Below are 26,866 nucleotides of genomic sequence, written 5' to 3' on the forward strand. Positions count from 1 at the left end.
CGCAGTTTTCACTCTAATTCAACCCAGGTCAGATCACAGCTCATAATATTCTTAGACCATGGTCAGATCTAACAGGGTTGTCACCTCTTGTACATTATGTTACACTTTGCCTTCAACCGTTTTTGAATTTCAATCAGACGCGATTGCGTAAAATATTTACCACGCGTGTATCAATTATGTGCCAGCGGAAATGTATGAACGTTGAGTATTCGTAGTCTTGTCATCAGCGTTCGACAAAATAAACATTAATTTCATCTATACCGACGTGTCGCTGTATATGTATACATATGACAAAAGCAAGAGAACCGGATGCTGCGTCAATTAACATATACCAGGGATAGAGTGTCTCCGTACCACATGCGTTTATGTCAGCATAGGTAAAGCGGTATACCGGTCCGCTTCACCTTATGCTGACATAATCAGCATCACCATTTGTTGTAGAATATATATTCCACAACAACAAACAGGGCTTTGTCCACGTAGTACAATTGTACTACGTGGACAAAGCCGTGTTGCAGAGAGCATGCAGCTTGTCCTTAAGGACAAGCTACATGCTCTCGGCAATAAAGCGTATATGTATATACATAACCCTCAAGACAACCTGTTTGGTGTACTTTAATAGTGATATTTTCACATTTATAAGAAACACGTACGATCAAATATACAGGCCTAGCTGTAGTCGAACGCCTTTATAACGAAGTGCATGCGGTCACCTCGTGGCATCATATGCACCTCACAATAGAACCGCGGAACAGAATTATTCCTTCGTTATATAACTGTCGATATATAATTATATTGGCAAACTGGAAGCACAGAATCGTTTACAGACGCTATCTCTTTACCGAATACGTACGTATAGTAAACGCCACTGCACGCGGTCGCGGCGATGGAGTCTCCCGAACCGGCTTCTTGCGTGAAAGGTAGGCAGTCGCTGAGCGCAAGCTATGTGAAATATGTTCATATAGCGGACTTTCGTATAAACAAATGGCGCATAACAGAATGAAGTCTCAATGCAGCGATCGCACTGTATATGTTTATTGGTATTCTCATGCAGCGGGCAATTTCCCGCTGCTTCTCTTTCGTAATCCAGTGCGTTAATTCATAAAAGAAACATGACGATATACGCCTTTTTTAAATATGCTTCTTACCTATATCCTATTCCATTCCAACAAAAAAAAAATTTAATAGTGTGTTTTACGTGCCAAAACCACTTTTACGAGGCACGCCTTAGTGGAGGCGCGACCCCGGAAATTTCGACCACATGGGGATCTTGGGATCTTTAATGTGCACTTAAATCTAAGTATATATATATATACACACACACGCCGGGCAGCGATTGCGGGCGAGGGTCTCAGTGCGCGTTTTCTTCTACTCACCGAATATCGCAGACCCGGCGCCGTAGCAGAAATCTTCGTTGTGTCTGTGCTTGCTGCATACCCGAGTTGTAGCCAATGGCTGTCTGCCCGTTCTAAGTTTTGCGGGCCAAGCTTCACGCAGCTTCTTGTCCTGCGGCTACGTGTGAATAAGGCTGGCACCGGGCTCCGTTGCGTACGTCCGGCAATGCGACTACGAGCAGTAGCCTACCATACTGCACGCTTCCAAAGGTATAGCCACTACCGATTATAGTGATTTCAGATGTTGTCAAGCAGACACCCAAGGCGGGAAAGCCTCCCCACTTAATCAGAACTGCAGCGCAAAGGGGGACTTAATTAACCTTTCGTTTTCAGGTCGCTTTAGCGCTTCCGAAGCAGCCGACGCGGCCGCCGTGTCCACGTGATCCTTCATGTCACGTCATGCCGACGGTGGCGCCAGCTTTTCCAGTGGTGGAGCTCGCCCCCAATATACAGGATTAAGCCGATGGGGTTAATCCGAAGGCCTTGTACTGTGGTTGGTGCATTCGGTGATAGCTGCGGCCACGACCAACGACTGATCTTGACCTCCTGTTTTGCGACTCTAATTAGACGCTGCCGAATTGAGGGTCGATGGAGTCTTCGATTAATGGTTAGTAGCTTGTTCACTGTTCGATTAATGATTAGTTAATTATTCTATGTAGCAGCAGTTTTGCACACATTACGTGTGTTTTATCGCTCAGATTGAGCCGATGGCCGACGTTCCGTCGAAAAAGGCGCGCAAGACCTACTTGCACCATAGCAAGGAACTCGGCGTGCCGAAAACGACTTTTTACAGACGTTGGAAAGAAGGCGAGGAGAACGCGGATTGTTCCAGCGCACCGAGCAGCGCAGAGCCATCTACGTGCGGGGATGACGCTTCGCCTTCCTGCACCGGCGACGATCTGTCCCGCGAACCCTCACCCGTCGGGTCTGAAGAAAGCTGCATGTTTCGCGAGGAAGCAGAAGACTGCGACGACTCAGTTGAGAGTGGATCGCCGCCGCCTCTTATCGAAGAGGAAATATTGGCCAATACATTTGCTGCACTCAGCTCGGAAACGCTGCCAAACCTTGGTACGTCCAAGGCAGGAGCTGCTGCTATGGCCATGTCATATGCAGTTACGCATGGCTTGACGTGGACAGCGTTGGGCAATCTGGCTGCGCTGGTGAACAGCATCGCAGGAGCTGACGTGTTGCCACGCAACAAGTACGCATTTAGAAAGCTGTGGTCAACAAAGAAAAGCGGCTTAGTTACCTATTGGTACCTTTGTGATGTTTGTCAGGCTGTGTTGACAGTGGAAAACGGCAACGCACTATGCACTGTCTGTGGCACCAAAGAAAATGTCACCAATGTGCATGCAAAAGGGTCATTTTTTGTGACTTTAGACACAGCAAGTCAGCTTTGCCTTCTCATTGACAGGACAAAGGAAAGCCTGGAAGAAGGGTTGTTGAAGAGAAGCCAGCGATGTGATGCTGTCACTGACATAACAAGTGCTGCTTGCTTTCATGAGCTTAGCAACGCTGAGAACTTGACTTATGATGACTTGACTCTGACCATCAACACAGATGGAAGTCCAGTTTTCAAGTCCTCCAAGACATCAGTGTGGCCTCTGCAAATTGTGGTGAATGAGCTACCACCTGCCAAACGACTTCAAAATCCTGTTCTGACAGCACTATGGTTTGGGAGAACCCACCCGAATATGCAGACATTTCTTGCAAAGTTTGTTGAGCAGGTAAAAAGTATGAAGCCCATATCATGGAAGACTGCATCATCTGTACACCAATCTAGAGTATTTGTGCTGTGCTGTGCTGTGGATGCACCTGCACGTGCTGCCGTTCTGAACATGATTCAGTTCAACGGTCTGCATGGCTGCCCTCGGTGCCTCACGATGGCAACGCATAGAGAAGGTAAGAAATGTGCTGATATCTCCAAACAGTTTTTATAATTGCAGTATTATATAGTGTAATTATTGTAATTGAGTGGTGTCTCTTGTATGCACGGAACAGTCTTCTTATTTTAATATTTTCAGTCTAGAATACTGGTGTAGAAGATGTAGCTGCACTCAAGAATGCCAACTATCAAGACAGATATTGCTCCTCATATCACCCAAAAACTTGGGAAGCAAGGGCAACTTTCAACACACAGCATGCTCTTTGTGGGATCTTAAGAATATTTGTGCAAGTAATTAAGTTCGAAAATATTCACTGGGAAGTCTGTTATGTGCAAAAACCTGGCTTAGCTTGACTGTGGATGAAGTGATAGACATGCTATGTTTCTTAAAATGTGTGGCAAAACATGCCACATGAGTGTGCATGCAGTAACACATGCAAGGCATTTGCCATTAAAGCAAAAGTACAACAGTAGAGATACTGTGACTTTCCAGTTTTTCGTGCCATGTGTTACTTTCACTGACCACGTCTGTGAGGAAAATTTGGAAAGCCAGTGTCAAAAATAAACATACCTCGACAAAACTCATTTCTGTCGAGCTCACTGTAAATGTGCTCATAGGTTCATTAGCTAATTTTGTGCATATGAGGACAAGCATCTGTCGTCCCTGTTACCACATTTTGCAGTTTTTTTATCCATGCAAGTAACAAGATCATACCAATCTAATTTTTAACACGAAAAGAAAAAAGACAACAGTTTTTACATTAAATACATACTGTTATGAGCTTGTTAGAGGTGATGGTTTCTTGTTATGGTAGAAGCAAGTACTCTGTAGCCAACCGTCCTGAATTCAGCGAGACAGTCTCTATTTCTGAGTAAATGTCCGAAGTTGTGACTTGATCCAGTTTCGATAACCAAATGTCCCAACTTTGATTTTTTCTGCTTAATAATAGAATGGCGCTCCCCTTCCATTCCAACTTTGTCCACTCATCGACAGTTGGCAACCCTATATGAACAAGTTTGCAACAAATAAATATGGACAGCTGCCAAGAGTCTTTGTGATAATGTTTGTGTTCACACACCTGCATTACATAAGCAGCTTACATAAGCCTTACGATGCTGCGGCTTCATGTAGCCGCTAAAGGCAAATTGCATTATGTTGCTGAAAACAATTGCACACTGGTGCATCTTGAAGTACTGTGACTGTATTGGTGGCAAGCACACCAGCATGCTTTGCAAAGACTCGCAATCAGGTGTCACGTGGTTGAGGCTGCCGCCATAGCTGGCACAGTCGCCAATGTTACGATTGCAGAAAACAAGAAAACACGGGGTGGTGAAGAAAACCCACAGCAGCAGGCTCATAAAAATCAAGAAGTTGAAAAGCAATGAAGTGATTCTTTTTAACATTTTACCAAAAACAAATACTATTGTATGGTTTAAAATTAACAAATGTCATCATTCCCTACTGTCAAGTCACAGTCACTTAAATTAGTAGTAATGCCCTGCCCTCTCTAACTTCTGAACTCTACAGCATAACAGTTTTTGTCATAAACTGTGTGTATGTACGTACAAGTTCCTTTAAATTTGTAGTTTGCACCAGATAACGTAGCAATGTCAGGTACATTTTCATAATTGGAAAGTGTGGTGTCTCTCTGCAACTACATTTTGGATTGTGGATGCATAGCCTGCAGGCACAGTGTGGTTTTGTGGGCAAAACTTATTAATATTTTGGTTGTCACCATATATAGTTTATGTAGTGCACTGCCTTTGTAGAAGTGTACAAGCAAGCTTTCCATTTCATTATTTTCAGGTGGCATGCGCTACATTGACCAGCCGGCTGAGGAAAGGACACATAGTCAAGTAATCAGAGACATGCATATTGCATACATCACAGAAAACACAGTGAATGGTTTCAAGGGCCCATCGGCTTTAATGAGCCTTAAAGGTAAGCATGCAGCGGCATTCTTTTATGCTTTTATGTGGTGGTGTGTTAAATAACCAGCTGTAACAGTCTTAAGAAGGAAGGGAAACCAGCTTATGAAGCCTTAAAGAGCCCATAAACATCTAACATTTTTTTACACTTTTCAAACAAACATGCTCGTCGCTTGGAGAATGCTGTGACCATAATCACCAGCGAATGCTGCAGCCCTATGTGCTGCAGGAAATGCCACTAATTCAAAAAACAATCCTGTACTGCTCCCCTGCCCTATCTGCTGCTGCCTTTGTGCATCACCACCACGCATCAACAGGGTGCTCCAGGTGGTGTCAGCAGGGCTAAAAACTCTTGATTGGTCAGTAGTTGAGGAACGACAGTGCCAACTTGGCAAGAGCTGACTGTGTATTCTGAGAATGGAGGGATGCTTGCCCACTGTGCTCAACCGAACCTTTTATGAAGCTTCTATTCAGTAAGTTTCACGCTGATGATGATTAGGGGTGGACAATCGAGTACCCTTTTTTTCTGGCCTGCATGCGAGATGTAGCTTTCACTAGACTGCGTAGTGTTGGTGAGTATGTGACGAGGAGTAGATAGTGCAAATGGGGAGAGTAGCAAAAGAGAGCGAGAAACAGTAGCAGTTGCATTTTCATTGTTCAAACGCCTGTATCTTTGGTATTACTGCACCACTTTAAAAATATTCTTGCCGCCACGTGTTCATATTCCAGCAACAGTGGAGATCAATTGCAACAAATGATTGAGGACCATAACTGAGCAAGTGCAAGAGTGTGGTTAAAGTTTTGTATGCAGAAGAAAAATGCAGTGTTTAATAGCCTGGCAAGAAAACAAGAATGCATGATCGCTCGTCAGCCTCTAAAGTTTGTACGGGAGTACGTTTACCTAGGTCAATTACTCACAGGAGACTCTTACCATGAGAACGAAGCTTACAGAAGAATAAAAATGGGTCAGAGTGCTTACGACAGGCATTACCAAATCCTGACTAGGAGCTTAACACTGTTGTTGAAAAGAAAAGGGTACAATCATAGCATTTTACCGGTGCTAACATATGGGCCAGAAACTTGTAGGTGGACCAAGAAGCTCGAGAACAAGTTACCATCTGCACAAAGAGCAATGGAACAATAAATGTTGGGCGAAATGTCAAGAGACAGGGGGAGAGCGGTGTGGATCAGAGAGCAAAGGGGGTTTCTGATATCATAGCTAACATTAAGAGAAAAAGATGGAGTTGGGCAGACCAAGTAATGCGTAGTGTAGATCACCAGTGAACACTAGAGTTACAGAATGGGTGCTAAGGGAAGGGAAGCGCTGTCGAGGATGGCAGAAAATGAGGTGATATGATGAAATTAAAAAATTCGCAGGTGCAAGTTTGAATCAGCTAGCGCGAGACAGGGGTAATTGGAGATCCTTCGTCTTGCAGTGGACAAAAAAATAGGCTGATGTTCATAATGGACTAGTGCTCATCAGCCACTATGTAACTCAATTTTCGAGCTCATGGTTGTTTAGGAGCTCTTTAAGCAGGTAGCTCTTCCCTGCTCCATATTTATCATAGTGCAGGCGGCAGGGAGGTAGTACTCTGTATACAGTAACACCTGATATCAGGCTGAGGCCTATGGTGCAGGGCACATGCCTGGTTCCTTTCTGGTAGGAGCATTATCGTCGGGTGACTTCAATCGGTAAGTGTGTGTGTTTTGAATGTAATTTTTCAGGTTTCAACCTTGTCAAGGGAGTCAGCGTCGAATACATGCACTGTGTTCTGCTAGGAGTCACAAGGCAGATAAGCGAGGCCTTGTTCAGTACAACTAACTGTTCTGAACGGTATTACGTCGGTATGTATATTTCAAACTTTGTTTCATGCTTCTTATACTTGCAATATTCAAGCAAGGCTTCAGCTGTAGCAAACACTTACAGAAGTAGCTTCTGTGAGGCGAGGAGTTTGATAGAGGACATGTTGAATGATTAAACAAACCAAAGCAGTATGCAGCAGGTTTAATCAACCAACTATATAAATGAGATGTATGAATGGTGAACAGAGAAGCAACGTTATCAAGACAGGCAGAAAACAAATGAGTACGATGATAGAAAAGTGAATAAAAGATTGTATTTTGCGAAAAGAGTGCCATTTGTAAACAAATGTGTTCTGTGGCATTCTTAAGTGATAATGTAGCATAGAATGATTAATGACGATGAGCAGTTACTTCTGCAGTAATATAGCTTGTGCTTTTACATATTATGGTTTTTAATACTGAATTACGTAACTGCAGCATACAAATTGTTCTTATCCAGTAGGGAAGTTTCTAGGGACTGTTATGGGGGTAGGGGGGGGGCGTCATGTTCAAGTGTACACAGATTCTGAAGATTGTAGATGTGCTGATTTCAGTGACTTTGCTCTGTATACTTTTCATCTATCTCTATTCATCTTGCTTGAATGGCTTGATGATGCCACTTAAGTGTGTATATTAATTGCTTCTTGCATAGCAGCATCTGCAACAACTGCAATGTAGCAGTGCAGATATGCAACAATAGCATATTGTAATGCTTAGTTATCATTTTTGCAAGCAAAAAACAAAACAAAGAAAAAACAGAACATAGAAGGCTATAACACAGACATTTGCTCAAATCTTCAGCATGCACATGGCTAAGAACTAGGACCAAGCATCAGCTGTTATTTGCACATTTCTGCAAGTGTGTGCTTTGGAGGGAAGGTCAAGACCTGTTGAAGGATATGGACAGAGGGGAGGGAGTGATAAATAAAGCAACAGAGGCTGAAAGTAGTTACTGGTGGCTGATGGACTATCCTGTGTTAGTTGTAAGGAACAATTACGAGACTAGGTTTTGTAGAAACTAATTTGGTACAGCAGCGTCTTGTGCAGCAAGAAAGGTATAACCGTTACATCTTCCTGCTGCACTGTGGCTTGCCTGTGCCTCAAACACAAAGATGGATCAGTTGCGAACTATTTGTGCAGGAAGTACAGGCTGGGAGCTATCCCCCATAAAGGCACGCAAGCGCCATAGCTGATCTTTACGAGAGACTTCCGACATGTCAGCAATTACAAAAAGTGGTAATTGTGTGCCATAAGCAAGAGATAATTCAACACACATGTTAAATTGGACTAGAAGTAGAGAACGCTTGCAAAGCTATGTTATACAGTGCCTGGTAGGTTACAAGACAGAAATGCCCTACTAACACAGTGGCTATGACACTCAGCTGCTCAACAGGCAGTCATAGGTTCAATCGTAGCCATGGTAACCATGTTTCAATGGTGCTGTGCTTTGGAAAAGCCAAAGTACATGCTACAGAACCTCAGGTAGTCTAAATTCTGAGCTCTCCACAACACTAACCCTCGCAGCACGTGTGCAGCTTTATGATGTTAACCACACCATCTTACGCTGAATGTAAACACAAGTGTGGAATAGGTTTTGATGATGAAGGCTGTAGCTTTTGTGGAGAGTAATCTTTAAAGGTATAGACTGATGGGTTAGTTGGTATCGCATCGTGTACAGTCTAGTGGAAAGGGGGCACACACTGTACCATATTCCAGTCTTTTCTCTCGCCATGTGTTTGCACTACAGCGTACATGTTGAATCTATAATTGCTTGTACCTCTCTTGGTGCTGTGTGTTGTTACAAAATTTGTGAGGTTGCTTTAAAAGGTGTGACCACCGTATAAATCACTTGGTTATGACAAAAATAATTTCAGTGGCCCTTTTAACTATTGCTGTATTATGGCACATATTAGAAGAATAGTATTAGGTGAGTAGCATGTGTGAAGTGACTGGAAAAGCCCACGGAGAGTAGCACGAGGTTGTTTATTAATTTTTGGCATCATCACAGTACACTGTATGCAATCTGCATGCTTATTTAAAATATGTAAAAAAATGTGATGAGGTGGCTGTAAAACATATGAGGAGGAAGCATTGCTATGCTCTTAGTGCTTCATGCCACGTTAAGTGCGTACAGATTATTTTAAATGTATTGATAAGGAAGTGCTGCCTGATACGCTGCAAAGTTTCGTGTAGTTGACGCACCAAATACAACAATGAAGAGCTCTGCTCACCAGTGCACACACCTTCACAAATCAGACGAAAACCAATGTAATTGAGTCTAGATATGACTGGAAGTAATTCTTTTTTGCCATTTTCAGTAACTTGCATGCTTTAAGCATATGTTACTCTGACTGACGTGCCATGGATAAGGTGATTTCATTCTTCGGGTTTAATTTTACTGTATTGGAGAGACATCTCAGTCACTTAAAATGCTCTGTATAATTAATCATTGTGCCGTTTTTATGTCTGCAGGCAGCCCATCATCTGTGAGAGAAGTTAATAACCGCTTGTTAAGCATTCAACCTCCTCACTGCATCACACGTCTACCTCGTCGCATCGATGACAGGGCTCATTGGAAGGCTTCAGAATGGAAGCACTGGCTTCTTTTCTACGCCCTGCCATGCCTTGATGGCCTGATCCCCCATGAGTACTGGCGTCACCTCGTAAAGCTGTCGGAGGCAGTACATATTCTGCTTAGAGAAGAGATATCTACTCAGCAGATAGACCATGCAGGTAAAGTACTGCACAAATGTAGGTTAAGTATCCACTTCATAGCTCACCATAATTGCTTGTAATCTTTGTTCAGAAATTATGTGTTGGGAGTGGCACAGTAAGTATTGGTTGTTTGTTGATTTATCAGTCATATTCAATAACTAATAACTAGAAATTGCAGAAGTACTCAGGTTAAACAGAAAACAAGGCTCACCTCCGTATACATCTGTTCTTTTCACTCGTACTGCAAATCCTGTTGAAATGTACTTAAAATGTGAAATTTTGGCAACAAGTACATATACGTGTGAATCTGTTACCCAAGATAACATTATAGACAAAAATCTGAAGTTCTCTTGAAAGCAACTGGCTTCGCTCACCTTTGTTTTGGGTATTATTTATTGCACTCTAAAATGTATGTTCTACACCTCCACACTGCAATTTGTAAAATCATGTAAGCCCCCTCTCCTAAATTTTATTATTGTGGAAAGCTAGTCTACTTCAACAGTTACTGATAAAGGATTAGTGACACAGTATGAGAAACATGGACTGAAAGGGGTGTGTATAGATGCAACTATGTGCACTTCAACACCAAGCTTTGTCCATGCACAGATTAGAGCTTATGTAATCATATGTGTCTGTATGTCTTTACTTTGCAATTACTTATGCATCTTTAGTAAATTGCATTATTTGGCCCACCAGATGTGAAAGTTTCTTGGTGTAAAACGGCTTATGTGCATTCAACTTGGGTGCATTAAGATTGAGTTTTGTCTTGGCAAAATTTTCAATAAGCAGGTTGTAATAATGAGTGATGAAACAAAAAATGTTAGGCATAACATTAAGAGACGGGAAGACAGTGTGTAGATTAAAGAGCAAGCAGGGGTAGCCAATATTTTAGTTTACATTAAGAGGAAAAAATGGAGCTGGACAAACCATTCATGTAGGGCAGATAACTGGTGGTCTAGTAGAGTCACAGAATAGATGCCAAGGAAATGGAAGCGCAATTGAGGACGGCGGAGTATTGCGTCTGGTATGATGACATCACAAAATTCACATGCACAACTTGGTAATTGGAGATTACTTGGGGGAGGCCTCCATCCTGCAGTAAACATAAAAACAGGCCGCTGCTGCTGCTGATAAGCAGGATTTAAAATGGTTCGAAAATGAAAATAGTGCACCAAAAAGTAAAAATAAATGTTCATGCTCTACGACCGTATTTATTGTGATGCCGTGCAATGCAGTAGGGGTGTATTGAGAGGTCCACAAGATTGAATACCTGCCATGGTCTACCAGCTTTCTTTGGCTATTCTACCGACTTTGCGGTTTGTGTGTTTCTATCTGGCTGTGTACATGGCCTTGACATATGCCTAAGAGTGAATAATATATAAAATGACACATCTGATGGATAGTTTAAACCTAGTTCCCCCAACACAGAAGCCTGATGCTCTAACCTTTAAGCCTTGGATGCATACCTGAAAAGACATAACAAAACACCCTTAAGAATTTCCCTTGTGTAAACCAGATAGAACTTATAGGACACATTCTTTACCAAAATTAGTTGCACTTATCACATAGTGGTGCATTTCTACAAGGTCAAGCATGTTTCATCTTGCAATCTAACATGTTTTAATGCCGTATAAAACTTCTGCTTGCTCTGCAAGGTCGGCCATGGTGGCTGAGGGATGCATTCATCACTGAAATCTGCAGTGTGTCTCATCATCATAATATGGCATTTTCCCTTGCTGGCTCTTGAAAGCTTCGCTTCCGAATTTTCTTAGTGTGTGGAGTGTGCATATATGTTTTTCCTTGCATGTGTTTCTTCTAGCTGAGCTGGAAGGAAAATGTGCCTTCCCCCTGGAGGTCATAAAAAGAAAGTGTTGCCTGCATAACTGTAAAGGGGTAATAGCATGAGGGAAAGATCAAAAACATTCCCAAGGGGGCACAACTTGTAATCACAGTTTTATATGGACATGCTCCTAGAGGACAGAGGCTTCTATTCTGGAAGCCACAAGACTTCCCGACATCTATTTTGCCAGCTATAGAAAATTCTTGTTGCATGCAAAGATTTTCACCATTTTGTGAGCCAAGCACATATATTAGAAAGATTGCAACACTCTTGTGTGCACTCACATTTAATTTAACTGGTGTCAGTGCACTTAAAGGTCTGTGGTGTCAGTTTTTGCTCTACATTTCATTGAAACGTAGCTCTAGGGGATTATTAGGTTGGGCATCTCAAACATTCTTTTATTCTTGCCATGCTCTTGTGCTTTTTTTTTTGCTCTAAAGGATGAGGCTAATTTTTCCTGTTTGTGCCACATGTTTGTCCATGTTCTGTTGTGGGCCATGCTCATACCTAAAACTAACAAGCACTCGTACTTTTTCTGCAATTATGCATCATTATGCAGTTTCTCTGGAGCCCCTCTCCACACAACTTCTAGAAAATGTAAAAGGCATAATTTAGCATTTTGGTAGTAGTGATAAACAGACACTAAAGATAAAATATATAAATTATGGGGTTTAACGTGCCAAAATCATGGTCTGATTACAAGGCATGCCGTAATGAGGGACTCGGATAAATTCGACCACCTGGTGTTCTTTAATGTGCACCTAAATGTAAGTGCATGGGTGTTCTTGTATTAAAATGCGGCAGCCGTGGCTGGGATTCGATCCCTTGATTTGATTCTTAGCAACCTGACACCATAGCCACAAAGCAATGATGGGGGTAGCGGACACTAAAGAGGAAAGTTAAGCTGTGTTAGCAAATAACCCTTATTTGTATAACACGAAAAGCCATTCTTACCATAGGAGGAAACTTGGTAATCTAGCATGATGCAAAAGGAAAGACATGGCAACGCCACCGTAAGTTCTCACTTCAGCTTGCCGTGATGTCAATGATTTTCAGTGTCTGTTCAGGCCTAGTTTATTGGGCTACATTGTATTGCAACAGAGGCAAAGACTGAAATTTGCAAGTTTCAAGAACTTTTAGTGTGATACAATGGACAGTAGAAAACACTTTGAGATCTGTTACATCACACTGATGTTCTGGTGCTTGGGGTTCAATGTGAAGTTTAAAAAAAAAAGGTTTGGCCTTATTTTTCTTGTTTAATCAAATTTTAGTGTGCAATTAACGAAAATAGTTTGAAAGCGTGCCTTGTCGGTCTACACGGATTTAGTGTTCATCTTTAGTGTCCATTTAACATCATCAGATTTTGTATATCAACCATGTAGCCGCATCTGATCATCTGAAAATGTTAAAGCAATATGCTAGAAGAGAGTAAGGAAAGTGAAAGTTGTGACAGAGAAAGAGCATGATGATTACGCACTACTAAACCATTTGTCATAAGTAGCGTATATTAATGAATGCTTCATTTTGGCAGGCCATGTGGTCCTTAGGATGCCTCAAAGTAGGTCTCTGCACAACAGTGACTGTGTCAGCACAAATATAGAAACACAAGTGCAATCCTCGCACAACACCTGGCACGCTAACACAGCAGCAGGTAACCGTTTCATCTGCTCGTGATGTCGCGTTGCAGCCAGTGGCAACTTAAGTGATGTTTCGCTGCTACAGGCGCTGCTTTTTTCGATCATTGGGCCATTTGATGCTTTCACATCAAAAATGTTTTATTTTAAATGTTCGCTAAGGTGCTGCCTTTTGGAGATGCTTGTAATTCCACTCAAAATATAAGCTCAACTGCACCAAATGTGATTAGACCCTCAAGCTTTCTATACATTACAAAAATTCACTTTTCTGATTGCTCCATTTTATTCTTTTCAGAGCGCCTTCTGTCAATGTTTGCAGCACGCTGTGAGGCACTGTATGGTGTGACAGCAGCGACGTTTAATGTGCACCAGCTCTACCACCTTGCAGAGAGTGTTCGACATTTGGGGCCATTGTGGGCCCATTCTGCCTTTTCATTTGAGAGTGGGAATGGGCATCTTGTAAAGTCGGTGACCGCTGCTCATGGCCTGCCCCATCAGATTGTTGAGCGTGTGGTTATGGGGCAATATCTAGAGCACTTCATTGCCACTGCAAATATCTCGGAAGAGGACAGGGCAGTTTGTGATAGTTTCCTTGGACACCCACATATCAAGAATGCAGTTGAAGAAGGTGGTGCAACGTTTCTTGGCTTGAACAAGCATGCAACACTCAGTGCTTCCGAAATGCAAGCACTCAATAATACTGGCTATGGTGGCAGTAGTATTGAGTGCTACGAGAGGCTTGTATTTAAGAAACAGATGTACCACAGCACACTGTACAAAAGGCCAACTAAAAGCGACAGCACATTTGTGCAAACATCAGAAGGCTTCTTCCGCATAGAGAAAATGGTTCGTGTGTTGTTGAGGGCAGGTCACACTTGCTTGCTGCTGTGCCGAGAAGTCCTTTTCCTGGATGACCAACGCTTTCCGCAGCACATCCGGCCATGTTTCCTGTCAGCAAAGGCTCCACCAAAAGTTCTCAGGCCATCAGACATTTTAAAAAGTTGTGTGTACCTAGAATTCAGCAACACACGCAAAGCATTTTTGTGCCCTATGCCTAACATGATTGAGAGAGACTGAAGAATAGAGTGATGCGCCAGACATATTACTGTTTTCTGGATTATTGAACTGCATTCTGGAGACGTGTGTGCCACTTTATTTATTAATGGAACATAATGGGACATGAAAAAGAAAAAATGATTTCACTTTCATTAGTAAATTACCCTTATACGATACCAAAAATGCCACCCTTACTGCAAGAGGCTTGGCAAGTGGAAAAAGGCACAAAAAGGAAAAATGAGTAGCACTGCCGCCTTAAAGTTCTCACACCAGCTCAGTGTGATGTTATAGATTTGGATGGTGTCTGCTAGGGCCTAGTTAATTATTTATGGGTAAAAATTAACTACATTGTGTTCTAAAGGAGCCAGAATGAATATGGCAAGTTTCAGGAACTTTCACTGAGCCTACTTGGCCTAAATGTTAAAGAATGCCATGAACTTGAAAACAATGGAGCTCTGAGCTTCATTTTTTGTTCTAGTCACCACAAAATTTAAGAAGAAAGAGGGCTAAAAACATATTGCATTATTCGAAATTGTTCATGTTTATCTTTAGTGTCCCTTTAACACTCCAAGGTTATCGAATGCTCAGGTTGGCTATTTCTTCTCTGTTCTTTATCACCAAATGACTGAGCTCTCATGACGACTTTGGTTTTTGGTAGCGCTTGTCATGGTCAAAGCTTATGGACACCTGTATCGCTCCTGTAGCGGTGAAATAAGTCACAGCAAACAATGCAAGTGCTGTTACCTGTAATGTACAGCTGAGAATGTCTTCGACCGCCACGAGCCGGTAATTTATGTGCCTGTCATTGTTGCTCTTCACATCACAGAAATCATCAGCTTCAGCAGTGGCCAGACTCCCAATGCCAAAGCAAAGTTCAGCTCATGCGTAGTCAGCAAGTCGAAGCCCCTGCTTTTCCATGAGGCTGGTTGTAGAGTCATGTGGTAGCAGTAGGAAGTCCTTGCAGAGCGCACAAATTTAGAGTGCTTTGAAATGCACTCTGGCATCGTACATGTTATGCAGCCACAATTTTACTTACTGACACTCTCTTGGCGATTAGCTTGTAGCTGCCTAAATAGTAAATAGTGAAACTTTGCTTTCCCTTTTAGTAAAGTTGGCAGAACAGTTCAGCATGAAGGTCCTTCTGCTGCAATTGCCGAACAGAACAAAAGGGCCATTTACTTTGCCCTTCTGCCTAAGCTTATGCTGTTTGAAGCAACATGTGGTTTGCTCCCTCATGTTTCTGCCACTTGCAACAGTTATTGCATGGTTGACTTGGGAGGTACAACATCATTATCTGAAGGAAGTCGCAGCAGTTGCTTGTTCTAGTCACAGATGCCTGTGATACGTTAGGCTGAGTACTTGGAGCCCTCGAGCCACTTTTCCTGCAGTCCCACTGCTTTATTCTTGAGCACTTGTGGCAGTGCTCGTTACTCTGTAGTACTTTCTTTTTCTTATTCAACGGTAACAGGTGTCTCATAGTTAAGAGCATGAGCCCTCGCTGCCGTGCGAAAGGTGCATGGGATTTCATGGTTGACTACTCTTTAACACTGATGCAGTACTTTAGCACTTCTTGCATAAAATTCTCCAAAACCGCGATGCTTCTGTTGGACATCTGTGCTTGGTGCTTAGTGGTGTGCTAGTTGGACTTTCCCTGGTTTCTAGCATTGCCTGCAAAATTTCAAGAACTCGAGAAGGTAATCTGCATATACAGATGTGGTTATCTTTCTGAAGTACTGAAGGCAGAGCTTGCTTGATATCTTCTTGTGAAGCAGTAGTAGCGTGTCGTAAGTGCTTGGCAACACTCTCAATGGTTCTAGACTTCAGGCTCCCGCTTTGCTTATTGTAAAGCGTCCTCTCTCTCTTGATGCTACAGAAGCTGTGCATTGGGTGCATGCCAAGCAAGCACAATGCGTGCCTTTCAATTATTACATCTTTACTGAATTTCTCAGTGACAGTCTGCACCCCGATGCTTTAGCTTGTTGCTAAAAAACAGCCCTTTGATGGCAGCGCAGCTCTATTTGTGAAGCAGCTCATCAGGTGTTAGAATTCGGATGCTCAAAATAGGACACTGGTGTGAACATTCAGTTCAAGCCAGTTCCATAACATTGCCACGAGCGGTCTCCATCGAATTCAGCATTTTGTAGCTTTTGGTAGTTTGATAGCTAGAGGTGGTCGTTGAACTGTTATGATCAATGGAGTAGTAAGAAGCTGTCTGTCATGGTCGGTAATATTTCCGGTCACTGATGATGTTCCTGTTTTTTTTAATGCTAGATGGTTAATTTTGAAGTTCATGTAATTCTTGATTTTGTGTTGCAGATCCTTTCATTATAAGTCACGCAAGAAGCTTGCACAGCTTTGAGCTCTTGAATGTATATTTTATTTTTGACTGTGATTAACAGTCTCGGGCTTTTCTGATTTCTTGAAGCATGTAAATGTTCAAGCTGAAAAGGACTGGCAGTTTTTTTGAAGCAGCTTAGTGACTTAGGTGATGATCCTGCTGATAGCTTGGCGCTGGTCAGCCTGTTTCTTGTAGAGTACTTTCATGGCGTTTGAGTGTCAGCGGCTGAAGTGTCTTGAGTTTCGGCACAAAGGATTGTATGAACACTAGCGCATAGTTAGGAACTAATGAGTAAGCGTGTCACATGGAAGACCATTTCTCTCTGTGTGAAAACTTAATGAGGCAGTGAGATCCGCATGCACATGCGTTACAGAAAAAATTATGCACACTCAGTGTCATGTTGCCAATGGTGAAATAATTTGCAAGGCTCACTTTGAACAGAGGTACGACAGTTGCATTTATTTTGTGCCATGTTCAGTCCTAGTCCGCCAGTCCGGGTGACCCGCTTCGCACATACTTTGCTGTCAGTCGCCACCACGGGTTGGTGGCGCTCTACTTGAAAAGAATGCTCAACTATACTCCATTTCAGTAATTCCTTGCAGCACTGGGGAAGCTGCAGGGCTCCTCAGCCAATAAGAAGGCTGAACGCCCTTCACGCCCTTAGCCAGTTTTAGTAAGATCGAATGCCCTGATAAATGTTCACACATGTCGTACCATCTGCTCGGCATCTAGTTGGCGTTTACTAGCCACCGTCAACATGTACGTACCATACTAGAGCGTAGTAGTAAATTATTGACGCAGTTAACAATTAAGCCTTCGTAGCATTCTGCATCGTCAACGCATCACCAACTCTAATCCTGTGGCAGCACCTGCTAAATTGAAATCGAACCACGTTTACTGCAATTGCACTGCCTCTGTAGTCCTAGCAGCATCAAAACAAACAGCTGATCTCAATAGTAATGACCAAATATACCTAATGCTTTGTCCTCAGCGTGAAATGAGACCAAGTGATGGTAGATTTTATCATTTATTTGTTGCAGTCAGGGTGGGGAGCCAGTAACGAGCTCGAATTAGGATCAAAGTGGGCAGTCTGGTTTGCATGGGGTGCTGCCATGTTGCTGTGTAATCGAGGTTAGGGTGGCTATTAATGTTACCAGCAATAGCTGGCACAGTAATTCGACGTGCATGTGCAAAGAGTCTAATATCTTGTATATCGCTGCAATGTATCGTGTCAAGCACAAATAAATCTAATCACACCGGTTATCAGACAGTTAAGCCTGCGCAAAGATATTGCCTGTATACACTTCTTATCCGCTACAGTGCTGCAAACCACTTAGGAGATGTAGTGTCATGCACACAAGCACTCAGTGGACTCTGCTTTAAACTTCATTTGTTACGTAAAGCGAACACGCTGCTAGCAGTGAATGCACTGCCTAGTACCACCACTACTAATATAAACGAGGGGGACAACACAGTGATGCAACGTTGGCTTCTTCTAGGTGCACTTTCTCCAACCTTTCACTTGGCACGTCATACAACGGGTCACTGAAAGCCTCTGATGGCTCACAGGCTACACAACATGGTACACTTATGTGCGCTGTCAACCAGGATGTCATAACTATTTGTTGTCTGGGGCAAAGCTGTGCATGACTGATGAGACTCGTAGAGCTCGGACAATTTTTTTTCAGTCATGTGCAGAGTAGTTTGCAGCATTATTCTTGAATTTAATGGAAAAATTTTACATTAAGTTTGTGTGTGAGCATGGACCAGTAGTGCTTTGTTGCTGGTCTGCAGCCAATATACGTTACAGTGAAAAAATCGTGGTAAAGGGGAAAAGGTTGTTTTTATAAACATGTTATAAGTTAATTTCTATGTAGCCTGTACATTGTCTGCATGTTCAGGTTTTGCTTGTAGTACAGGCCCTAGTTTCCTATACACTTTCATGCCAGCCCATCCATGCCAAGAATACAGGGTGCCTGCCCAGAATAGAAGAGACGACATTATAGAGTGGCATGTGCTGTAGCTGGCCCTTTTATCTGCACAGATTCTATTGCTTTATAAATCTAAGTGCCAGTAACATTTTCACTGGCACAAACAGTCTGCCAAAAATTGTGTCAGCAGTAAATAATATGCATACAAAAAATAAACAAGCATAAGAAACTTTTCGTTTATTCTAAGGTGCTTCCGTGCACTTTCGTTCTATATTGAAGAGGTATTGCATGCTAGCCTTGTGACAAAGTAATATGGAACTTGAAAAGTGCAGCACAAATACATTTATTGCCATCATTAGCAGCTAAATATTGTGGACCATCCATAGCAGTGGCTTCACTGCAAAAATTTTGGCATCAATTGTCAGCCTTGGTCATAACCTTCAAGGCAAATTTAGTGAACAGAGAGCGAAAAAACTTGGCAATGCTTCTAACAGCTTCTCATGATAATCAACCATTGAATACTTCACACTGTTGCAGCACTTCAGCACCATCTACGCCAAAGTAATGCTCTTAAAGTCGCTATCTTGCATTTATAATCAAAACGATGCTGATCGAGCTTCCAAGAATTGCATGCTCTGTGAGCCTTCAGGATGCAGTATACAGTGGACAATGCACACATTACATAGCAGTTGAAATACAGCCACATCATAATCTATTGGCTGTCAGTGACGATGCACAAAACAAGCTAACCGAATTAATAGCACGTGGTGCATGAAGCTCTCGACCAGTGCAGTTGTCTGTGAAAAGCAAGCTACTGGATTTCTAAAACGTTCTTAAAGTTTTAGTACTAAGCACAACAACAAATATGTGAGGACAGGCTCATCTGTACTTTTCCCAGGAAGCGTATGTCCATAGCCAGTGTCACAGATGAAAGTGTCTTTCGGCTCTGCATGCAGCAGCTGGTGCTTTATACTTGGCCACTGCTTCGTCCAGGCAAGCACATTTTGTCATGCTTTAGAACAGTTGCAGACACGCACACATAACTTTTCATCTTTTCTGCAAGCCGGCCACTGCTTGTGTGTGGCTTAGGTATTCTGGGCAGGCAATGCCCCTACGGGCTCCATGGGTGAAATAGGAAGCCAATCCGGGAGGTAGAATGGCAGGGTGCTTCCGAAGGGATCACGATGGCATAGAAAGTATGTAAGGGGCTAAGCACAGGCTCACTTGTGGTTGTACTTGTTTTGTATTATAATAATGCCTCACCATTAGCAATGTATAAGGCTGTTATATTGTACCACTGTGCAAGAAATATTCTGAAAGGTTCTTTTACATGTATATATCTAGTCACTGTATAATGTAATACAGTAGCTTTTATTTTTACCCAAGGAAGATGATGTGTCACTCCACTTGCCTCTAACATATTTGTTAGTTTTTTCCACTCAATTATTTATTTCTCATGAATACAAATGTTACCAACGGACCCTGTATCCTATATGGCAAATTACTGCAGCATATATGCATAATAAACTGTGTTCTGCCCTTTCTGTAGTATTTTCTATGCACTGTGTCTGTTACAAAACTCCAGCCTACCCTGGCTGACAGGTTTCCATCGCATTGATCACTTCATGCTAGTGGTCCTAAATACCAAGCTGCTGCAACAAGTCTTGCATTACTCGTAACGTAACAGGAAACTTGCAAAACAGACATGAATACAGAGAAAAATGTAGCAAGCTGTCTGCACTATAGCTGATTAACAATCTTCCGCAGGTGAATGGCTAGAACTTTTACATTACAGGTCCAGATCAACCACAAGCATAACCGAAGTAGTCTACAGCTGATATTTTGTCAGTAGCAAATTAGAACAACTGATTCTTTGACAGTAATCGAAAGTTCATGTATACTGGAAGCCCGCTGTATCTATATCTCTTGAAAGCTTGTACACTATACATGGTGCTGTGTCTACCCGCTGTGCTGACTTGGGACTCGAGGCATTAGGTTTATATAAAAGCGTGAGCTCACAGCTTTGATTATTGGGTGTTGTGCACTGGCGCAAACTGCAAAAATACTCCGACCCTGATTTAGATGAACACCAAAGAGCTCCAGGCCGAGATTCCAACTGTGGCATCCTTCCTAGTCCACTGTGTACTTTTGGGGTACTCAGGCCGACATTTATTATTGTGGTTGGTGAAACTGAAGCAATGATTTGGAGTATGGGTGAAGGCGACAGTGGCTTTTGTTATATCGCCTATAGTGCTGCGCTTCCCTAATTAATCTGAAGTATGCATACCATTTTGTACATGCATATTATTTACATATACTGGCATCTCAGAAATGAGACATAGTAGGAGTGGGTACATATAAGAAGTGAAATGAAAAACTGCTCAGTTACAAGAAAACACTTACTAAAAGAAAAATGTAGGTAATCAACAAATGGCTGAGCAAATAAAAATCAATGAAGTTCACAATTTTTTGAGCAAAGACCACCTCGGGTGAGTTTCCAAGCAATTAAAATAAACCATCTAAATTATTATATATTTCAGTACTATGGTGAAAAAGTAGAGTACCTTTAAACAACCAAATGAGCTTTCAGTGATGCAGTGTTTAATACGTGACTGCAACACATCGTGTAGAAAAATCAACGAAAGAAACTGGTGTATCTATGAGATATGATGAATTAACTATCTTGTGGAGCCAAACAATATGTCACACAATCATTTGTCTAAAGCCTGCAGAGACAGCCTGTGCAATAAGTGAGGAAAACAACAATTTTAGACTCAAATATGAATTACTCTATAATTAAAGTCTAATGAAATAACTATCAGTGGACTCAAATATGGACGGCGTGAGGCACTGATATCCACCAGGCATTCATTACATCCACCACCTAGCCCATATACCACATCTTAGATATATGCCACTGCTGCAGAACATGGTCGAGCTTTTAGTCCTGTTCACATCAGCTGTGTTGACTTACCTCAAGGCCTATATTGACTGGAAGATTAGCTCATGCAGCTACGCTGCAGATGTAATACAGGATTTGCGAGGTCCGGCAATCCTCTGCTCAATCTTCCTAAGTGGCCAAGCCTCCTTTTCTTGACATACATGAACTTCATGAACTTAATTGACTTGTAATTGGTAATATCAGCGCATATGCTGCTGTAGAAGGTGACTAACTTATTTCAACAAGTTATGCGTTCTTTCACAGTTTAAATTTACATTAACCAATTGATACACTGCCTTAATCACAGCATGCAAGTTAGCAAGCTGAAAATAATGTAATTTAAATGCAGATATGCTCAATGTTTATTTTATCTATGCAGCAAGTTTTGCTTTATGGACATTTCTGCAATATTTACTGGTGTGTTTATGTACCCGACTTCTTTCCGTTGATTTCATAAGCATTGTTGTGATGACGTAAAAAGTAATAGGATGCATCAAGCACACTGTACACAATCCAAAGAATTAAACAATATGTGCGGACTCCTGTGTTTTCATGAGATTCGATTTAGTATTAACAAGTTATGAACCACATTGACAGGACCCTTAATATAAAACCACTTTATTTCAAAGTAATGGCAGCACATCTTGTAATACCAGCTACCTCCTTTAAACAGTGTGGCATATGCAGTGCAGGTATGCAAATATGTTGCTGTGCATATGTTATGGAATAATAATGCAGTGGAAATCGTTAGCCCAAAAATTAAAAAAAAAAACTGATACAAATTTCTGTAAAGTCAGCAACACACAGGGCTTATTCACAACCTCTGTCGGCACAGCATTGCAAAACTGCTTTCAGCAGCTCGTTTATGGGAACGATCAAATGACCTCACGAGCAATTAATTATATTGATCCATTAGCTGGAGTACGTGATGTAGCTGTTTTCCCCGATATAGGACTGATGACCTAGTATCCTAAAAATTTCTGAATGCGACCGTGCTGCGCCGAGAAAGAAATCTGTCACAGATTAAGTTAACCATGAAGCTAGCTCGATCGATCAGCATGCAGTTTCACTTTGGTCTGCCGTAAATGTCAAGTTTTAACGTTCGCGTGGTTTGCACCCGCCGGCCGGCAGATCTCGGAATTACCAGCCCATAGTTAAATATGCGCTCGGGACTCTTGAATAAGTGGAAAGGAAACATACCGCACCTAGTGATTATCGGATATCAATTCTTTACGGTAGCGCGATCCGGCCGATGGCCGAGCGTAAGCTTTGTAATATATACACTTCTGCGAACAAAACACTATGTCAGTGGCAGGCACAAGATCTGCGAAGATTCACAATATCTGCTTTCGTGCACAGGCTACGCTATAGCCTCGAAAATGTCATTTCTGCGCATCGTACGAGCGTGTTTAGGGTGAGCGCGTACGCGCATCAAGTCGAGTTGGCGTGATGATTACGGCAGCTCGATCAAAACGGATCGATCAACCGCGCTTTGACAATGCAGCTGCTTTTATACGGAACGCGGTTCGATATATACATTAATGGTTCTGCGATAATGTAGCAACAAACTAGATTCGCCCGTAGAGCTAGAGCTCCGATTCCCGATATAGCAACTGCGGTATACGCGCTCACCTGCATATATCTCCCCGATCGTCGAAGGAACTTTCAACGTGAGGTTATCCATCTTTTTCTCACCGTACATTTATTCGCGCACATGTATACACGCTTACGAAGTCGTCCTCCGTGCACAACACATCACAGTCGCGAAGCGTTCCATGTCGCCAGGCCTCGCAGCCGTTGCAGCTCCCAGCGCTGAAGTGCGGCCCAGTGCGCCACCTTCCCAGCGTCCAACAACCAGTGCATGCCTCTCCAGCGAACTGGCCCCAGCGCCCCAGCGGACGGCGTGCCAGTGTACCAGCGACTGCAGACCTTTTTCGGTGCCCCCAGCGCATTTCGCACTGGCTCCAGCGCCCAGCGTCCCAGCGTGCCGCCTACAACTTGTGTATCCAGTGCGCTGCGCACTGGCACCAGTGAAATACAGCGATGCCAGCGTTGGCCCAGCGCAGAACCAGTGCAAATCAGCACTCCCAGCGTCACAGCGTGTGCCACCCAGTGAAATATCGTCGCTTCCAGCGCATTCACAGCGTTCCCAGTGCAGAAAACGCACTGGAAAGGCACTGGGAGGCGCTGGTTTTTGCAATAGGGCTGCCTTGCGCGCATTTGCACTAGCGCATTCCGTAACGTTCATCCCAGGAATTCGCTTTACTGCTTTATGGAAATGTCTCCTGTGCACGTAAATTACCTACTTTCATTATAGCACCTATAGTTATTTTCTCCCGCGGAGCGCGTTTTCTTGTCTTTGGCTACTCGTTTTGCTACTTCCACCGAAACCCTGATCTGATCATTGCATCACACGGCCTGTAGAACTCAATTTCGTTTTTCTAATGTCATGGAACATATGCCCTGAATGGAATGTAGACTGTGTTCTGAAATCCACACAATCTTGTCCCTATCTGCAATATTATACGCTTATCTAGACCATGCGACACACTTCAACGGACACGTATGCACACACACATACAAAAAAGTTGCACAAAGCTGCGTCAAAGTGTTCTTGTCAGGACATAGCCGTGCAGCCAGGGATTACACCCACATTCTTGTGTTCAATCGCGGAATGCTGGAGCAATCGAACCACCGGTATGGTTTTGCATGTACCTGTGTGCGCTGAGACGCACAATTTGTCTCCGGAATGGAAGAGCTGCGGGAGCCGCTTCCCTGCGCCAGTTATTGCCCTTGGCTTGCAGTTTACTGTCGCGTAAAGAAGCTTCGTTCTGCTCCTCTTCTAAGAGCTTTGTGGCCTGTTGCCCTGGGTTGATGGCGCTATTTATTATCGGATGGCAATGAGTAATCGCTTTGTGCGGCTGTTTCGCTGCACTGGCAATACCAGCGGGTGTAATTGCTCACTCGCACGAAATGCGGGAGGGGGCACACGTATCCCGACGTACGTGAAGGAGGAACGTTGCCCTATTTCTGACCGAAAAAAAAAGAATTCTGTGTGGCGCGCTTTCATGAGTATACCGCGGCGCAATCCCAGAAAGGGCCAAATTGACCGTAATGGACACGACGTCCGAACGCACCAAATTGTGTCCTTGTGATGCGTGCGCTTTTGCGGAGCTCCTGCAAATTGGGATGATAAGAGATCGTCTTCGAAACTTCGCCGCACTAGCGGAAAGCTACATGCCCTGCCCATAGCTCATGAAATGAGGCATTTCGATTCGCGCATGACTAAGTGAAGGTGGTTTTACCGGCAGCAGCTGTTATGAACAAGAAAAATTGGCCGATTGGGTTCGTTTCTTCGGCACCCACTTTGTTAGACTCGGCCTACAGCATGGCGTCAAAAACAGTATGTCTGACTTTGGATCAAACCAGTGAGCGAGCGACTTGGAATTTGGCGTTCATGGTTCCAAGCAGCATTCGTCGATATCTTCGATTCATGGTGTCCGGTCCATTTTGCACATGCCCTGCAGTTTGCTCTTCATCTCAGTTATGTGCGCGTTAGGCCGCATATTTTCCACGATGTTTTCACATTATTGAAACAAATGTTGAAAAGAAATCCAGCAGCATGAAGGCACTACTATTTTCTGAGTTCTACAGGTAAATACAACGGACTGTAATTGCCGAAGAATCGACAAGAATGCTCTATATAGAACTGCGCAGTCAAAAGTAGTGCAGATTAGATTGGTACACCTATCTTGATAAGTGAAGAAGGAAAGGAAATTGCAGTGTCCTAGGTTTGTTTTTATTGAATGCTAGAATAGCTTGCTTCTGTATGGTTAGAAAGAAAAGAGAAAGATTACTCGAATACGAAAAACTTCCAGCAGAAGCCATCTTACGACGAATATCGACGTTATTACGATTGCGAAGTTATATGCTGGTGTATGTACGTAAAGGTCTATTGCGAAAGTGTAAGAGACCGGGCGCTTCTCTCACGCTGACCACTGAACGTACTTTGCCTTCTAGTTGCGCAGCCGTAAAAATGCACGTGGCGTGTTTTGTGTTTCTCTGACCAAAGAATTAAATGAAAAGTCCATTTTTTTTTCATTGCAAAATACGTTAAATAATGGTGCTTCACGTGCCAAAACCACGATCTGATTATTAGGCACGCCGTAGTGGGGGATTCGGGATTCATTTTGACCGCATGGGGTTCGTTAACATGCAACTGAATGCATAAAAACCAATGTAACCTTATAACTTGCAGCTATCACCGCGTCCTTGACCACCTCGGTTCCAATGGGGCCATACTTTTGCTGATGCCTTTCTTTTTCCATTTTCCGGGAGGGCACTTAAATTATGGGTTTCTACGTGCCAAAACCATGATAAGTACACGGGTGTTTTCGCATTTCGCCCCCATCTATATGTGGCCGCCATGGCCGGGGTTCGATCCCGCGACCCCGTGCTTAGCAGCCCATCACCATAGCCACTAAGCAACCACGGCCGTTCTGGGAGAGTACAATAGATACAGCTCTGCAAATATGCTTTGCCGAAGAACCTCAATTTATTTGGAAAGTACGAATGCGACCAGGTAAGATTTGGCGGTAATTTGTTTCGTATAACAGTTTCCTGCATCCTTACTTGGGCTTTCTTTCTGAACATGCTATAAGCCTGTACATCAAGGACCATATTCATAAAAGGGCCGTTTGCAATTATCCATCACAGCGACAGTATTTCGCTGTTACGCCTATGCCAGTCATGAGTGTCAGGTCCCCAACGCCTAGATATTGAGTTTTTGAAAATGGGTGCAACTAGGTTATACCGGGTAATTTTTTTAATGAAATCGCCGAGAAAAAGAATGGCAAGTATTAAAATGTCGAATTTGCTCCAGATCAATCTTTGCCCGTTTGGGAACAGCATTTGTGTACCATCCCATACGTTATCAGTATAACCTTTAAATTATTAAATGCAGTTTTCATGAACGCAATATTTTTTTAGTACCACATGACTATAAAAAAACTTTGCTACGACGTGAAAAGCAGCAGCACGTAAAGCAGTAAAGACGCCCCGAAGCGTGAATAAGCGTTGTCAATAAGAGTTGTTTCACAAGATCTCGCCATGTAATTATTATCCACTGGACCGAATTTGGGATGCGTGCCAGGGGAAATTACATGATGGCCGACCTTGTGAACAATAACAGGATTCATAAGATATGCAATTGTGAGTTCAGATTTTATTCCTCTATCACAGAATAACCATAGCACGCTGAATGAGAAGCCGCTGCACGCGTCCAATACTCCTTTTTTCATTCGAAGTATGCTCATAAAGGCACGCAAGCAAATCAGTATATTGACCGCAATATTGGCTTAG

At 42.9% G+C, this 26,866-nt stretch overlaps 1 protein-coding gene and 1 long non-coding RNA gene across 4 annotated transcripts; one reads left to right on the top strand and one right to left on the bottom strand.

The window, feature by feature from the left end:
• The first annotated feature begins 1,835 nt into the window (after positions 1 to 1,835).
• LOC135901689 (uncharacterized) lies at positions 1,836 to 15,161 on the top strand. Of its 3 annotated transcripts, XM_065431537.2 has the most exons (7): positions 1,836 to 2,001; positions 2,093 to 3,296; positions 5,087 to 5,221; positions 6,934 to 7,053; positions 9,523 to 9,783; positions 13,137 to 13,256; positions 13,535 to 15,161. In XM_065431537.2, the coding sequence occupies exons 1-7, from the start codon at positions 1,858 to 1,860 to the stop codon at positions 14,314 to 14,316; spliced, it is 2,766 nt and encodes a 921-aa protein (XP_065287609.1). In that variant the 5' UTR covers positions 1,836 to 1,857; the 3' UTR covers positions 14,317 to 15,161. The 3 variants fall into 3 exon arrangements, with proteins under 3 accessions (XP_065287609.1, XP_065287611.1, XP_065287610.1); XM_065431539.2 differs by having other exon boundaries at positions 1,836 to 3,296; XM_065431538.2 differs by lacking the exon at positions 13,137 to 13,256 and having other exon boundaries at positions 13,535 to 15,158.
• Positions 10,621 to 23,611, bottom strand: LOC135901690 (uncharacterized). Its single transcript, XR_010564224.2, has 2 exons — positions 23,138 to 23,611; positions 10,621 to 10,858 (listed from the first exon to the last, which is right to left on the bottom strand). It is a non-coding gene; the product is annotated as an uncharacterized lncRNA (long non-coding RNA).
• Positions 23,612 to 26,866: the final 3,255 nt, after the last annotated feature.

Source organism: Dermacentor albipictus, unplaced genomic scaffold, assembly GCF_038994185.2.
Source record: "Dermacentor albipictus isolate Rhodes 1998 colony unplaced genomic scaffold, USDA_Dalb.pri_finalv2 scaffold_16, whole genome shotgun sequence".
NCBI lineage: Eukaryota > Metazoa > Arthropoda > Arachnida > Ixodida > Ixodidae > Dermacentor > Dermacentor albipictus.